The sequence below is a fragment of the Notolabrus celidotus genome, chromosome 17 (assembly GCF_009762535.1).
Source record: "Notolabrus celidotus isolate fNotCel1 chromosome 17, fNotCel1.pri, whole genome shotgun sequence".
NCBI classification, from domain to species: domain Eukaryota; kingdom Metazoa; phylum Chordata; class Actinopteri; order Labriformes; family Labridae; genus Notolabrus; species Notolabrus celidotus.
In genome coordinates, this window is record NC_048288.1 from 21,614,932 (window position 1) to 21,630,585 (window position 15,654).

General features: G+C 40.1%; 1 protein-coding gene across 1 annotated transcript in view; it reads left to right on the forward strand.

The window, feature by feature from the left end:
• The window catches only part of malrd1 (MAM and LDL receptor class A domain containing 1), a gene marked incomplete at its 5' end in the record, with an annotated part of 96,469 nt that overhangs the window by 40,107 nt on the left and 40,708 nt on the right, over nucleotides 1–15,654 (forward strand). The window contains 3 exons of the mRNA XM_034706968.1: nucleotides 2,323–2,536; nucleotides 2,640–2,887; nucleotides 6,002–6,290. Coding sequence (XP_034562859.1) covers nucleotides 2,323–2,536; nucleotides 2,640–2,887; nucleotides 6,002–6,290 — 751 coding nt within the window. The remainder of the gene's footprint in view (nucleotides 1–2,322; nucleotides 2,537–2,639; nucleotides 2,888–6,001; nucleotides 6,291–15,654) is intronic.

Below are 15,654 nucleotides of genomic sequence, written 5' to 3' on the forward strand. Positions count from 1 at the left end.
ACAATGGCACCCATGAGAAAATCATCTGGTCAGTCTCTCCCTTTGTTGATGACAAATTTGATATTCAAAGCACTGTGCCTTCTTGATTGATTGTTCTGTAAAGGAGAAGTGACATCAACAAGCACGGCAATGCTCCAAAAGTTTGGCTGTTTTCAATTTAGAGTGCTGTGAGTCCAGCGACAAAAAACAGTATAACCCGAGGGTGTTTTTTTCACTGAGGACACTGAGGACACTGAGCGCTGAAAACACTGAACCACGTTGGTTTAAATAGCTGCTTCCAGCACAAATATGCCATTCGTGGACACAGGTGCTATGAGGACATGCAGAAACAGCCTTTTCCCTTCATTTTAGTCACAGTGAGTGATATGCATCACTGTAGAAAAGAAAGTAGTATGAGATGTTTTTTAAAAACACCACCTACACATGAACAGATCAAGAACAGCAGATATATGAGATACCGTTATATATCCACATGGGTCACCAGAGTCCACACATAATGAAAAGAGCTGTAATTTCTCAGGAGGCATGAAACACTTCCATGGTAGTTGTGTTGCTTGTTCCAACAAATAAATTCTTTATCTTTAGAATAGAAACTAAAAATGTAACAAGACTGCAGAACAAAGCAAATGCTCCCAAAAAGCATCATCCTTTCTTAACTCTTAAACTCTTTGGGGCAGCAAAGTTTTGACAAGACATGATGACATAATCCAGTGTCATCATCCTCTTACATTAATTAATAAATGTGCAGTAATGATTACTGACATTCAGTGTGAGCTCTTAGCTTACTCTCCACACCAGTGTAAGTGTCCTGATTTCAGTTACAGCAGGCTAAATTGGACGTTGAGACTTGATGATCAATGATGAATTGATTGAGTCTCATTTAGTCTAATGAGTCCTCACTTGTGACTGTTACGGTTATCAGAAGTGCAGAACTGCCAGTGTGTCTGTCTGTGGAGGTTATTCAAGGCCAGTACACACACACATACACACACGCACACACACACACGCACACACATGCACACACAGAGGACAGAGGTCTTGATTGCACAGGACAGGAGCAGTCATCTCTTTGACCAAATGCTGCGGCCTTTGCACATTTGCAGTGATGCAAATTAACCTTTGTCAGAGCAGACACACTCAGATCTGTACTGATGGTACATCAGGCTGCTGAAGTGCCCTTTTACTTCCCGTCTCTTGGCTCTCGCCCCGAGATGCAGAGTAACATCACTCAGTAGAACAGCAGCTCTTTCTGGCTCTTTCTTTTTCTAACACCTTGTCTCATGATATCAGACTTCAACTAAGCCCGATGGCCCAATATGTGTTTGAGCCCTCTATGTCTTACTTATTACTTTCACATTTTTGGTGTGATCAGGACAGGGGACAGTATCCATACTGTCCAACTGGGGAACCAACATGAAATATGTGTTCATTCACAAATGAAAAGATATTATTTATGTGCCTTTCTCACCTCCACCAATCAAATCGACTTTTACTACCAGCACTACGTTATCATACAGATGTTATATTTCTGTGTATATCATTTTACTTTAAAAAAGTAACAACACGGAGTCGCAAAATTGACATCTTATGAGCTTAATCCCACCACAGGCAAGACAAATAGTCAATCACAGATTAGAATTTGGGGTGGCAAATCAGACTTTAAGTGGGGCCAGTGGGATAACTAGGAAAGAGATGGAGGAGATGTTTAGCTAACATGATGCCATACAGTTACAAGAGACACGTTCAAGGTCATTTATGGCCATGTGATTACTTACAACTACTTGCTAGCTTTACTGTTAGCTAGGTATTTGTGCCTCTTTCATTCTGTAGCAATATCAAATGTTACATTTTTTTGGTCAATTCTTTTTATTTAATTTTTACTGTTTTTGAGGTGGGTACAGAAAAAAGAAAAGGACATTTTAGATGCAAAACAATAAACAACTTCCCAACTTAAACAACTCATTCAATCACACTCATTAACACCACAAGAGACAAAATGGACAAGACAATACAATCAATACAATCAATTGTCAAAAAGTATTAACAAGTGGAGAAATAATTTAGCCAAATGTTAATTTAAGCATTCACTAACAGTCAAGCTAGTGGTTATATTAGCAAGGTAGTAGGCACATGCTAATATTGGCTTTTGTCTGTCATTATCAAATATTATCAAATATGGCCTGATGTTCCTCAAGATTTTTGATAATAGTCTTTTAATTTGCCAATCAACTTGGAAGCTGTTAACAGTCATTCCATGTAAATACATTTTCCTAAAAAATCCATAAAGTCCATTATTTGTCCCTGCTTTCTGTTCTTGCTCAGGTGGTGTTCAGGGTGAAGCGAGGGATCAGCTACATGGGCGATGTGGTGATAGACGATGTCAACTTCCTGCACTGCTCCCCTCCCCTTTCTCCAGAGCAGCCCTGTTCACCTGAGCAGTACGCCTGCGCTAATGGTCACTGCATCCCCCAGGACAACCTGTGTGACTTCATCAACCACTGCGGGGACGACTCTGACGAGGACCCCTACATCTGCAGTGAGACCTGCTATAATGTCCCACTGATGACACCCTGAGACAGATTCATTTTCAGATAATTGTAAAGCCTCGATTGACTTCTTTTTTTATTGCTGCCTTTCAGAGGGCTTTGGCGCACGGTGCAGCTTCGAGTTTGACCTCTGTTCCTGGCGTCAGTGTCGAGAGGACGACTTTGATTGGCTAATCAAGGCGGGTAGCACTCCGACAGTTGGCACCGGGCCGTCAAGTGACCACACCCTGAGGGACCCCTCTGGCCACTACCTCTACCTGGAGAGCTCCTTCCCCCAGGCAGCTGGGGATACTGCCCGTGTATCAGGACCCTTACTGAGCCACAGGAGCAGAGCGTGCAAGGTGAGGAGAAGTATGCTGTCACAAATGACACTACACTTAAGATTAAGAGTTTCTATTCTAAGTCTTCCAGCTGGAAAACAATCTAGTGCAATGCTGTTGGTTTATATTAATAAAGAAACTTTAGATATATATCTGTATATGTTAGTCCTTAATAGTCAGTGGTGCAGCTTTAAGACCAAAGTTTCATGACCAAAGGTAAAGTTTACAGGGTTCTGCAGAATATAGGGATTACAATAAATGAAAACCACTGAGTTAGACTGAAATAGAAAAAGTTTAGAGTCACAGGAGATTGAAAGAGTAAAAGACACCCTGAAGAATTTAATGAAACATTAGTACTCCTGTGGATTGTCTGACATGAATACTGAAATGTAATCTGCAAATCTAATTTGAAAGCTCCACAGCAGCTTGTTCCACCTAACAGGGACAAAAAGCTTCAAAGGGAATTTACTGCTCTGAAAAGTACAACACATACCTGATACCATTGATCATAATAGCCTATTGTGTGTTAACATGAGTCAGTTGCATTCAGTGCTGCAATGAAAGCAGAAATAGTGTTTGAAGTAACTTCAATGGGAACACTAGTATCATCCCTATGTCTCTTTGTTAAGTTAAGAAGCTAGACCAGGAGACATCATACAAAGATCTCCAAGGGTCTTTCATTGAAATATAAATAACATGATTAGTACAATTCTGATGTCTCTCTATTGAGTAAGAACCCAGATGTGAGAAGGATGTTAGCTTAGCTTAGTAGACAGACAGGGATGCAGCTCTAGCATGGGCCTTCCCAAAGATTACAAAATTAGCCTAAGTATGAAATCGGCCAGAGGATGTAAACTAAGCTTGAGTGACAGGAAACAGGGAAATAGCTTGCACAGCTGGGCTTCTCTAAAGGTGAAATGTTAGCCTACAAACAACTCTACAGTGGATAGCAAAAGTCCACACACCCCTTTTAAAATGCCAGGTTTTGTGATGTAAAAAAATGAGACCAAGATAATTCATGTCAGAAATGTTTCCACATTTGATGTGACCTATAACATGAACAATTCAATTGAAAAAATAATTGAAATATTTTAGAGGGAAGAAGCCCTGTGATTGGTTGGCGTCCTGTCCAGGGTGTGCTCTGCCTTCTGCCCGAAGTCAGCTGGGATAGGCTCCAGCCCCCCGTGACCCCTAACGGGATAAGCAGTCAAGATAATGGATGGATAGATAGAGGGAAGAATAAAAAATAAAAAAATAAAAAAAGTGGTTGCATAAGTGTACATACCCTTTAACTAATACTTTTTTGAAGCACCTTTTGATATTACACTATCCATTTTTTTTTGTAGGAGTCTATTAGCATTGTACATCTTGACGTGGCAATATTTGCCCATTCTTCTTTACAAAAAAGCACCAAATCCATGTGCACAGACCTCTTCAAACCACCCCACAGATATTCAATTGGATTGGGACATTCCAAAACGTTAATCTTCTTCTGGTGAAGCCATTTTTTAGTGGATTTGGGTGTATGTTTTGGTTTGTTGTCATTTTGAAAGGTGTGATGGAATTCAGCAACAAACTGGACACTGGACACATAAGACTCAGGAGACTCAGACGGCTTACGTTGAAATAGTTTATGTAGAACTTGATCAAGGAGAAATAACATAACAGTACACAGGCAGGAGAGTGCAGTGCAATGCCAAGTCAGTTCTGACAGAAAAATCCTCAGGCATGGTATTTATTCCCTCCGAAGACGACACTAAAGTTAGATCACCCTGTTTGGACAATAGGAACACAACAAGTGGGAAGAAGACCTGTGCTCTAGCTCTGGAGACAGTAAGTCGGCCACAACACATAGATAAAGACGGGAGCAGGGGGAGAGACCTTGACTACTACCCTGACACTATCTCACCCATCACAGGTGACATAGGAATCAAGTTACTCTAACTTGACATTTCGACTGAAAGAATACAATAGTTAAACATTCTTACATACACATATATAAGACTATGAAAATTCCACGACAAAAGGTGAAATTCCTCCTCATCTTCAGCTTTCTAACAGAAGCCTGGAGGTTTTGTGCCAAAACTGACTGGTATTTGTAACTGATCATACAATTTCCATCATTTGAATTTTTTCTTACCTCTTTTTCCATCTGCATGTTAAGATAAACAAACCAGCTCTTGACTGCTTTGTGAACCTATTGGTCTGAACTAAGAGTGTAATCATCTCTCTCATTAAACTCACTGCAGAATAACACTTCAAACGTTTGCTCAAACATGTACCTTGTAAAAAAGGAAAGCACCTCAGATAATATCATCTCTGGATTGTCCATTTTTGTATTTACATTTTACTGATGGAAATGTGTTGTAACAGAGCAAGCAATTAGTAATTGAGTATATTTGCTTTGGCACTTCACATTGTGTGTATGTGTCTGTGTGTATCCTCCCAGCTGTCAGCCTGATGCCCCTCTGAGGAACGATGGCTTGATTGACTGCGCAGTTTGCTCTGTGCGCTGTTCCTGTCTTATCCCACTCCTGACCTGTCAATCAATCACGCAGTCAGTTAGAAGGCACCAATTAAACTGAAGGGACGGATGCTGGGAGAGGGCGTGAGAGGGGAGAGACGGATGGGCAATCTCTCTGCGGAGATGGAGGGTGTAGTTGTGCTGCTGTAGCTAATGAATGCTCCTCAACTTCAGGAAAAAAACTTTGAAGCAAAACACTGTTGCAGTTGTGTGTGTAGGACAGATTCAATTTCTCTTCAAGCATTACTTACGGGAAAAGTGTGCCTCTCAGTAGACGAGATTTGATCTGAATTACCTTTCTGTGCCCTGACTTTTGGTTTCTTTCCAAAGCCATCCCTGAGGATTAATGGTTATTTAGCAGAAAGGAAAATTCAAAGAATAAAACAGGAAAGAATGTGCTAAAGAATGATAAAACGTCCATTCAGGAGCCATTAACGATGCATAATATGTCTGTTACTTTGAATAGTTCAGCATTTAGTCCCTGTACTGTATTTTTAGATTCAAAAAGGCTCATACTACAGTGCTACATGCATCAGAACTTAACTAATTCACATCCAAACATGTCAGAGGCCGTATTTGAAACATTTGTACATTTTTCGTCCATCTTACAGATGCGTTTCTACCTCCACATGTCCGGAGACGGCATTGGGACCTTCAGTGTGTTCAGGAAGAGTGAAGGACGCCTTCACCTCCTTCTGAACCTGACGGGTGATCAGGGCAACTACTGGCAGAGGAGGGAGATCCAGTTGAGCCACAACGGGAACTTTCAGGTGGTCTTTGAGGGAAAGGTGGGCCGTAGCCAAAAGGGTGACATCTGCCTGGATGACATCACTTTCTCCCCTGGGTGTCTACTTGCACCCTCTGCTGAAGTTGAGGGAAATACTCCTCCGCCTCCTGCAGGTACATACTCCACTTTGTCTCCTCCCAGGTCTCAAACAGTGAAAAGAACTGCTACCTCAGGATCTCTTGTAGATATTTTAAATAACACATCTCTTTGGTTCAGTTGTCACATATAGTTTAGTTTAGTTTGGTTTGGTTAGGTTAGGTTAGGTTAGGTTGAGGTGAGGTGAGGTGAGGTGAGGTGAGGTGAGTTGAGTTGAGTTGAGTTGAGTTGAGTTGAGTTGAGTTGAGTTGAGTTGAGTTGAGTTGAGTTGAGTTGAGTTGAGTTGAGTTGAGTTGAGTTGAGTTGAGTTGAGTTGAGTTGAGTTGAGTTGAGGTGAGGTGAGGTGAGGTGAGGTGAGGTGAGGTTAGTTTATTTATCATTATTCATCGTGTCATGCACCGAAAAGATGCCCAGCCCATATGGACTTACAAGACACCACAAAAACAAAACAAAATAGGAGCATAAGAAGAAAAAGAAAAAAGAAGAGCAGTTACAACACTGCACATGTTCAGCAATTACCTAAAGTAATTCAAAAGCACAGTGGTACACTTCAGACATTTGACAGTGACAACAACTAAATCGGACATAGAGTGTGCTCCTACGCTGCTGAACAGCATTTTATCACAAACTGAGCAAACTGAAACACTTTGTGAGTAAACAGGAACTGAAGTATATCTTCATCAGACATGGAAAACAAATCAGGACAGTTTTCTGATATTTTGTTGAAAAGGAGGCACCTGAGATCATGATATGATGGAGAGTAGAATAAAAAGTGCATTTCATTTTCAACTTCCTCCAGATCACACAAGGAACACTTTCTCTCCTCCTCCTGCACGTCGCAGTATATTACCCAGAAGATAACGGTATACAAGCTAAGCTCTGTAATGGACAGGCGCCTCCATAACCGCTACCAAGCCAACACCCACTGCATGTGACCTGATATGATGGAAGTGCTAAAAACTGCAGTTCCTCAAGTGTCTGCTTGAGGCTGGCTCTAGGAGTACTGGAAATCACATACACACCCGTTCATAAAAGCTGACCTTTACAGCAAAAAAAAAACCCAAAACATATTTACCACCTCATACAAGAAACAATAGCTCATTATTTGTCTATTAGCACACACTGCACAGGGGTGATTTATAAGACAGGAGTTTGAAATATATTAATATTATGAGTTTTGCATAATTAGGCTTGTCAACTGAAGTCTCAGTGGTTTTGGATCATTTCCTTGTTCTTGTTCTGATTCCAGGGAGAGTCTTTGTCTTTGTTTTCTTGGACCTGGATTAAAGGCTGCTTTTGATTTTGGCTTTAAAGCCTGGTGCTCGATAATGACCTTTAACAGCTTCTAAACAACATTAACTCTGGTAGAAAATTTCACAGTAGTAATTACTTGTAGGTTCAGTAGACAAAGACAAATGATCAACAAAGTATTTTGTCCTTGGGAAACAAGAATTACACATAGCTTAGCTTGTTCATACTGCAGCAGAAATGAAAAAGGCAGAGTATTCCTGCCAATGACTGGGGCTCTAATGAAAGCCAGGTTTGGTGGTGAAACATTTAGTTTTTTTGTCATTCTTGGAAGAAGCAGCCAGTTAATATCTGCTTTTTAATTCCATTTTTAAAAAATGACCAGGCTTGGACCACACTTCTCTCTTTGCTTTTAGTAAGTAACTGTACCACTGTGTCCTTCAGGCTTGTTTTCCTATGAGGGAATATTTCAGAGGATTTAAAAAATCACCAACATTGTGAGAAGAAGACGACAGTAGAACCCAAAGTGTCAATTTAAATTATTCCATTTTAGGAAAGATATCTCATTATAAAACTGCAGATAACTGCAGTTTTGATGACTGGTGTAGTAAAGTGCTGATCTGAGCAATCAGTGAATCACTGGCTCTCCTCAGTCAGAGGGAGGAAACAGGCTGATTTGGAAATTGATGCAGTGTTAATAAGAAAGCTGAACTCAACCAGTAAAGTGTATAAGGCATGTCCAAAACATATTTTAGCCTGTGATACATTGAAACTACTTGTTGCATACAGGAAACATGCAGTAACATGATTCATATCTGGTTGTTAATCTTTGAAATCCTCAATTATCAATGCAGGATTGGTCATTAAACATCTGGAATGACACATCAGTAAGACTTTGTGTGAAAAAATTAATCTGATTTTATGATTTGACATCCAAGCGGCCTCATTAACAATCTGTTTCAACTATAATAGTGTTTGATTTTGAAGGAAAGGCAAATTAGAAATGCCATTTCCCCAAGACATGAAGCTAAAACTATGAATTTTAATCTTCTGTAACATTATTTTGACAAACTGAGGTCCCCCACTGTCTGTCTAAGCACTGACTGAAGCCAGCCCCCATCACTGTCTGAATCTCTGGCTGGGGAACTATTCATCTATTAGATCTTCCTCTGCATCCCTTCCCCTCTTTATGGGGGGAAACCTTTAAGAGGCGAGACGAAACAACAAGAGCTGATTTATTGCCGTTGTTACCGCGGCTATAATTGGCCTATTAAATTTATTGCCTTTCTCTTGTATTGGATGCCGGGGAAGGAGAGACAGTTTCTGGATTGTCTGTGCTAAGAAATGGATGAAACTGTGAGACTGTGAGGCCTCTGAATGAGACTCCCGGGTTGTTTAGAGACGACCTGGAGAAGGCGACATCCTTCAGGAGTAGAGGTGTGATACATTTCTCTCTCGCTGGTTTCTCCCTCTTTCAGTGCTTCTGCATTTGTCAGTATTAGTGCCTATAGGAAATAGCAGGAGTATTGATCAGTCACGGGGGAGCTCTGTGATAGTGCAGCCAGGTCTCAGTGCTAATGACACTTCTATGTTAATGCTGCTACATTAAGCATTTCTCCAACAGTTAAGCACTTCTTCAGGTCTGCTTTAAGATGTCATTAGTGCTCTGGGGGTTCAAAGATCTTTGAATATTACCTTTGTCTTGAGCGGCATGTTAACTCCTCCTGAGACAAATTGTCCCTTTTAATACACACCTTTGAAGGTGTCTGACCTTTGAAATGACTTTGACTTCATCTTTCTGGATTTTCAGACAACATATTAGATGTGTGAATATTTAGGCTTATTAATCTGGTCAGTTTTTATCGGAACTACTTCCTACTGAGGACATAGTCCCCGTTGAAACTGTTGGCACTGTTTTCTGTGAGATGTTGAAACTAAAGGGACCCTGTCTTTGTTTCTATTTCAAAAAATGTAAAACTATTTTCCATACAAAATGTTATTCACCTTAATTTTTTATAGGATGGCGGGGCAAGGGTGGGGCTGACATCTCAGGGATAAACAAATAAATCCAAACTGTTGACAAAGTACCCTTGGGTGAAAGTGATTGAATGTGAAATCTTAAGTCATTTGTAAACTAACACCAAATTGAAGTGTATATTTAGGCTGATCCAAAATTTGTCCAAAGGCATCATCAAACTCATTTACATAGGTTCTGTAAGAGACAAGCCAGAGTACTAACAAGGTCAAACAAACGGTCTCACATCACCCCAGTACTTAAATTCCTGCACTGGATCCCCGTCACCAAAATTCTTACACTTACCTACAGATCCCTACACGGTCAGACTCCAGAATATTTGTCAGAACTCATTCACCCCTACCAGCCCCCTCGCCCACTCAGCTCCAACATGTTACACCTTTAAACTGTTCCATGTACACACCTCAGCACTTGCGGTGACAGAGCTTTCCAGGCTGTAGCCCCTAGGCTCTGGAATGCTCTGCCGATATATCCCTGCGCTCTGCAGAATCTGCAGATGCTTTTAAGTCTTTATTAAAAAAACACTTATTTAGGGAGGCTTTGAATTGATTCTTGCATTAATGGATCATGTAACCTCTGTAAATTTTTATTTTGCCTATTGGTTTTATCTTTCTTTCTGCATGTCTTGTCTCTGTAAAGCACTTTGTGACTGTTGTCTGGGAAAAGTGCTATATAAATAAAATGTACTTACTTACTTACAAGCTTATGCCAGTGTTGTAGTCGAGTCCCCAAATCCGAGTTCGAGTCGAGTCCTCAGTCCTCTGTGTTCGAGTCTGAGTCCGAGTCGAGTCCTCATGTCTTGAGTCCGAGTCCAAGTCGAGTCCTCACCGATAATATTATATAGTACAAGGACGGCAGCCGTTTGAATCCAAACTATTGACTGTTAGACTGGCTGTGTGGGACCTTTTGGATGTGTAGGAAACACATTTATTTAATTAACATTAGTGTTGGAGCTATTTCCATCATTTTATGCCATAAATATAAATTATTCAAATATATTCATAATCATTTTACTTTATGTCATTTATATGTTGTTGTTTGTATTAAGGGCAATGTCATGTGCATTATCATTATTTTATTTTAGTAAGCATTTTGATAGTTTGATTGTTTTCACCTGGATGGGCAGATAAGATAGGAGGGGCGGACACAGGGAGAGGTGAATGTTGTTGTTTTTACCAGAAGACGTTAGAGCAGGAGGACGCTACAGATTGTTTAATGAGAATCTATCTTGTTTAATAAGACTTCAGAGAATCTGAAGTTTTACTGGACATTTGAAATGTGTCTGATCCTGTACGATCCGCTCTCCCCCAGCGCTGTGGCCGGTTTGATTTTCAGTTTCAATTTTAGTAAATTGACGAGGTCTGACTGCCACTGCAGTGAAATTCTAATGAAATCCGGCCGGTGTGTCTGGAGATTAATTTATGAATGAAGTCACAGCGTTGTGTGACGTGCGTAAATGCGCTTCAGCTGCGCTTCAGTTGATGAGGGGACGCGCTCAGAGATTCTGCTGCACTGGGATCACTGCCGGTGTCCAATAAACTAACAATAAATCAAACAACTTAATAACTTTGGTTTAGTTATTTTAGTCGCTAATATTACCGTTATACTAACACAGTAAAGTGATGAACGGTCTCAAGAAACTTTAGCATCTCTCTCACTTTTCGGTTCATCCTGTCCTGATGTCTGTTAAAGTTTGAGCTGGTCTCTTTCCTTGATGGGTCTCTTAAATCTCCAACATGTCGCTCTGCTCTCTCTGCATTTACTGTGAAATCTTTGAAAGAAAAATGCACGGCTGGTAGCGTCTTTTAATCCTGGCAGACGTCACGTGCACACGCATCCAGGCGAACACTCATGCCAGCCCTCGCTCTGAACGGAATACATTTTATGAAACATACAAAATCTAACATGAACATTAAAACAGTCTGTATCAATATAAGCCCGGGTCCTCCTCTCTATCATCCGGGTCCTTTTGCAGTCAATGCTCGAGTCCGACCCCAAGTCCGAGTCATCAGCGCTCGAGTCCAAGTCAAGTCACGAGTCATCAGTGCTCGAGTCCAAGTCCAAGTCACGAATCCTGCAAAACGTGACTCGACTCGGACTCGAGTCCGAGTCCTGGACTCGAGTACTACAACACTGGCTTATGCAAACGAGCTGGTAGCATTTGTATTAGAATGTAGTGGCAGGGCTACTGTACAAGGGAAGCATGGCCAAAAGAGACCAATGAAAGAACACCAACAACTTTGTTTCAAACATACTTACCCCGCTCAGCCTCACACCTGCAGAGACGACAACTCTTGAGACTTATCAGAATGAACGTTAAAGCTAGGGAAGCCAGCTGCCATGAAATGTATTCAAAACTAACACTTTGCTCATGATGGATAAAGATAAGATTGAATCTTATCTTAATGTTGAGACTTTGTAGATGATATAGCAAAGAGTATGTTTTTTTCTAAAGTGTCTTGTGATGACACTAACTGTGAATTGGTGCCTTGTAGATAAAGATTGATTGATAGAAGCATTACAGTGTAGAGTCTCAGGTTGGGTTGAGCAAACTGAAAAGAAAAACATCACCAGAGAGAAAGGGCTTCTTTTCTTTTCACAACATGACAGGAACATTTTCCGACCCAGTACAAGCAGAGTAAATAAAGCAGGATGGAAACAGAGAGAGATGTAGTTCTGCAGAACAGAAGGATTGTGGGTATTCCTTGAAGGTTTGGACAGGGAGTAACACCTCTGCCCTGACAGTGAAGTGAAGTTCATCCTACCATTAACAGAGCCAGTCGGCTTATGAGACTGCTGCAGACTGTAAAGCAGACACAGTTCTACTGATGAGACCAAAGACAGCAGGAAGTGTAATTATATAACGAAGCCCCTCAGGTCCTCTTACCTCCACCGCCTCATTCTATAACACCATCTCATTACATGATGGAGTGCTGGAGCGCAGCATGTGTCTTGTTACAGCTGAGCATTTCATCTTGTCTCTAAAAAGACACTGTGGACCAATAAGGAACAGAACACATAAACTTGTGACATTTAAGGGCTACTTTGTGTCGACGCAAACTACATGAGAAAATGAAAGAATAGCCAGTAATCGTTTTACAATCAAAAATCGAATTAAATCTCCCTTTTTTTAATACTCAAGCACAGTCAGACTCCATCATCGAGGAGCAGAAATAATAAAAAGTGAACTAATGAGAGTGACAAGAAGACTTATTACATGTCTGGGAGAGAATTAGGGAGATGTGCCTCGTGTTCATGGACATCATTAATTAAGACTTTCACAGCCGAATCCATTTGAAGCGCTCTTTTTTTCCTTGTAATATGTTGCTCTGGGCTCTTTCTGCAAATATCTTCTCACATTTAAAGATAGTACATTTCCATAACAGTCATCTAGCCTCTCTATAAGGTACACATGTGCAGTCTAATGCAGTCCAATGCAACAGCAGTCAATAAAATCATCTCAGTATGAAGCTTGTGATGTTCAGCTTTCAATAACACACGTCCATTCACTTACGTGTGTGTTATTGAAGTCAGAGTTGAAGGTGCTGTGTTCATTAAAGTGAGAGCTGCTCATTCCAATTTACATGCATCACTAATAACTACTGTAAAACTGCAAATTAAAAATGTTTAATTTAATTATCATTGTAAAAGAAATGTGCACAGTTACGACATAACAAAATGCACCATAAAAGTAGAAGTCAAGGTGAAGCAGTTGTACTGGTTGTCATCAGACTGTACAGGTGTTATGCATAAAGATGCCATTGACTCGTGTCTTATGATGAAAATTCATCACTTAAACAGAACACAGAGCCAGCACACGTTATCTGTCCTAATGAGTGGTCAGCTGATCTCATGACTTCAATCTATCCTTCAGTTTTTACAATGATAGATTAGACAGGCTTTGATCATTAGGTAGATTCTGTGCACTCTGAGGCTGACATATCAGAGCAGCTGTAAGAGCAATGTGGCAATGTGATTCCATTACTGTCTATCTGAGCTTCATGCAGCAGGTAATAAAAGGGGATTGAACGAGGAATGGTACAAAATAAATTCAGATGCATTTAAAGATTATAAAAGGAAACTACAGATGATATCAATAATGATAATATCTGAAATATTTTACTTGTTTGTAGCTTTTATGGTCTGTTTGCTTTTATTTACTTCTGCTTTTACTGTCTGTTTGCTTTATTGTCTTTTGTGAAGCACTTTGTTACCTGTATTTAAAGTACTTTACAAATAATAGTGTTATTATTAAAAGCATCTTTATATAAGTAGAGTAAAAGTTTATTTATATAGCACTTTTAAAACGCTCAGTTGCAAAGTGCTTTACAGGCACAAAACAGTAAAACAATAAAAACAAGCAAGATAAAAACAAAATACATGTGCAGAAACAATCAGACAAACAAAGCAATAGACAGACAACAGTAGAGGTTAGATGGGAGGTTCTATGAAGGCTTGTGTATACAGATGCGTTTTGAGCAAGCGGCAACCTCCGGTCTAAAAATATGAGTCAATGCGGAAGTGTTAGAAGCTGCAGTTCATCGAGGATCCGCTTGAGGCTGGCTCCGGAAGTACCGGAAGTCACATACACATGAATGGGAAAAAGACGATCTTTGCAGCATTAATAAACATGTTTACAGCCTGGTACAAAAGACGAGTGTAGTCTGAATAGCTAATTTCTCGATGTCCTCTCACTGTGAGGGGGGTGATTTTTTTTCTAATTCGGCAATTTCGAAGTTATTGAGATTACCAGTCTTCCAATGAGAGGCTCAGCTGCCTGCAGGAACACTGCAGCTGTTGGCTAGGAGGCTCAAAGCCTGCCTCTTTACGTCACACTGGCTCGACAGAAGCAATATGGCTGCCAATCCCGATTGAAAACAGCGTTCAGAAACAGATGGGTGACATCAGGGATACTACGTCCATATTTTTTACAGTCTTTGGTTTTGGGTAATTTTTTAAAGCTGTCACCAGACTCAGCAGACCTGATTGCAAATTCCAGAGGGAGGGGGCATAGATGGAAAAAGCATGGTCACCTTTTTTGTTTTATAGTGAAAGCGGGGCATGGAAAGAAGGCCGAGATTAACTGATCTGAGTGGACGAGGGGTGGAATAAGGGATAAGGAGTCTGGAGACTGGGGGCGAGACCATGCAGAGCTTCGTATGTGGTTAGGAGGATCTTGAGATTAATTCTGAATTTAACAGGAAGTCAGTGGAGTGATGCATAAAGTATAGTAAGTGATGTATACATTTTGTCAACTCAACTGAAATGTATATGTATTGCACATTTCCTACAGGCATGAATCACAAAGTGCTTTACAAGAGAACAGAAAAGCCTAGAGAAGAGCTACAACTAATATTTTATTATAATAGTTAGTGTTGGTTGAAAAAAAATCTATGAAATGAGAGAAACAAATCTACCAGTGCCTGCATATATTAACAAAATGAACATAATATAAAATATTAACAAATAACAACAGATTATACAAAATAATATGGAAAAATAGTAATTAAAATTCCTGTTTTTTATAGTCATCTCATAATTCAAAGTGAAGATCACTCATTAAATCCCTTTAAAGCCCCAGTAAGGAACATCCCATTTGACTTGATTTTGGCACCCCCTGTGGACAAACTGGGAACTCTTCCCTCTTGGCTGATCTTCACCTGTACATGAATAAGTAGTGACTTTTTGATGAAAAATCTCCTCCTGTCTTTTAACAACCAATCATATCACTCACTGTGAGCCTTTGCTGTGGGAAATATAAACGAAGGCTGTCATCACCTACCAGGCTTCAGCAGCTTCAAGCATCAAAAATAGCTATATAGAAATTATGACTTCTATTACAAGTGATGTTGATTGTTTTTGTAGGTCACATAAAGGCTTCAGTATTTTAGTTTGTTTCATAACTAGTGAAAAGCTTCTCAGAGGAGCTTTAATACTGTGAAAGCTGTCCACATGGATTTAATAACCCTTGGTGTTAATGGATGACTTGCTCCACTTGATGTGGCTTCTTTGTATTATAGGAATAGTTTGGTGTTAATTTGTTTAAAGGTGACATATCACGCTTTTTTCATCAATATATATTGGTTTAAGAGGTCCCC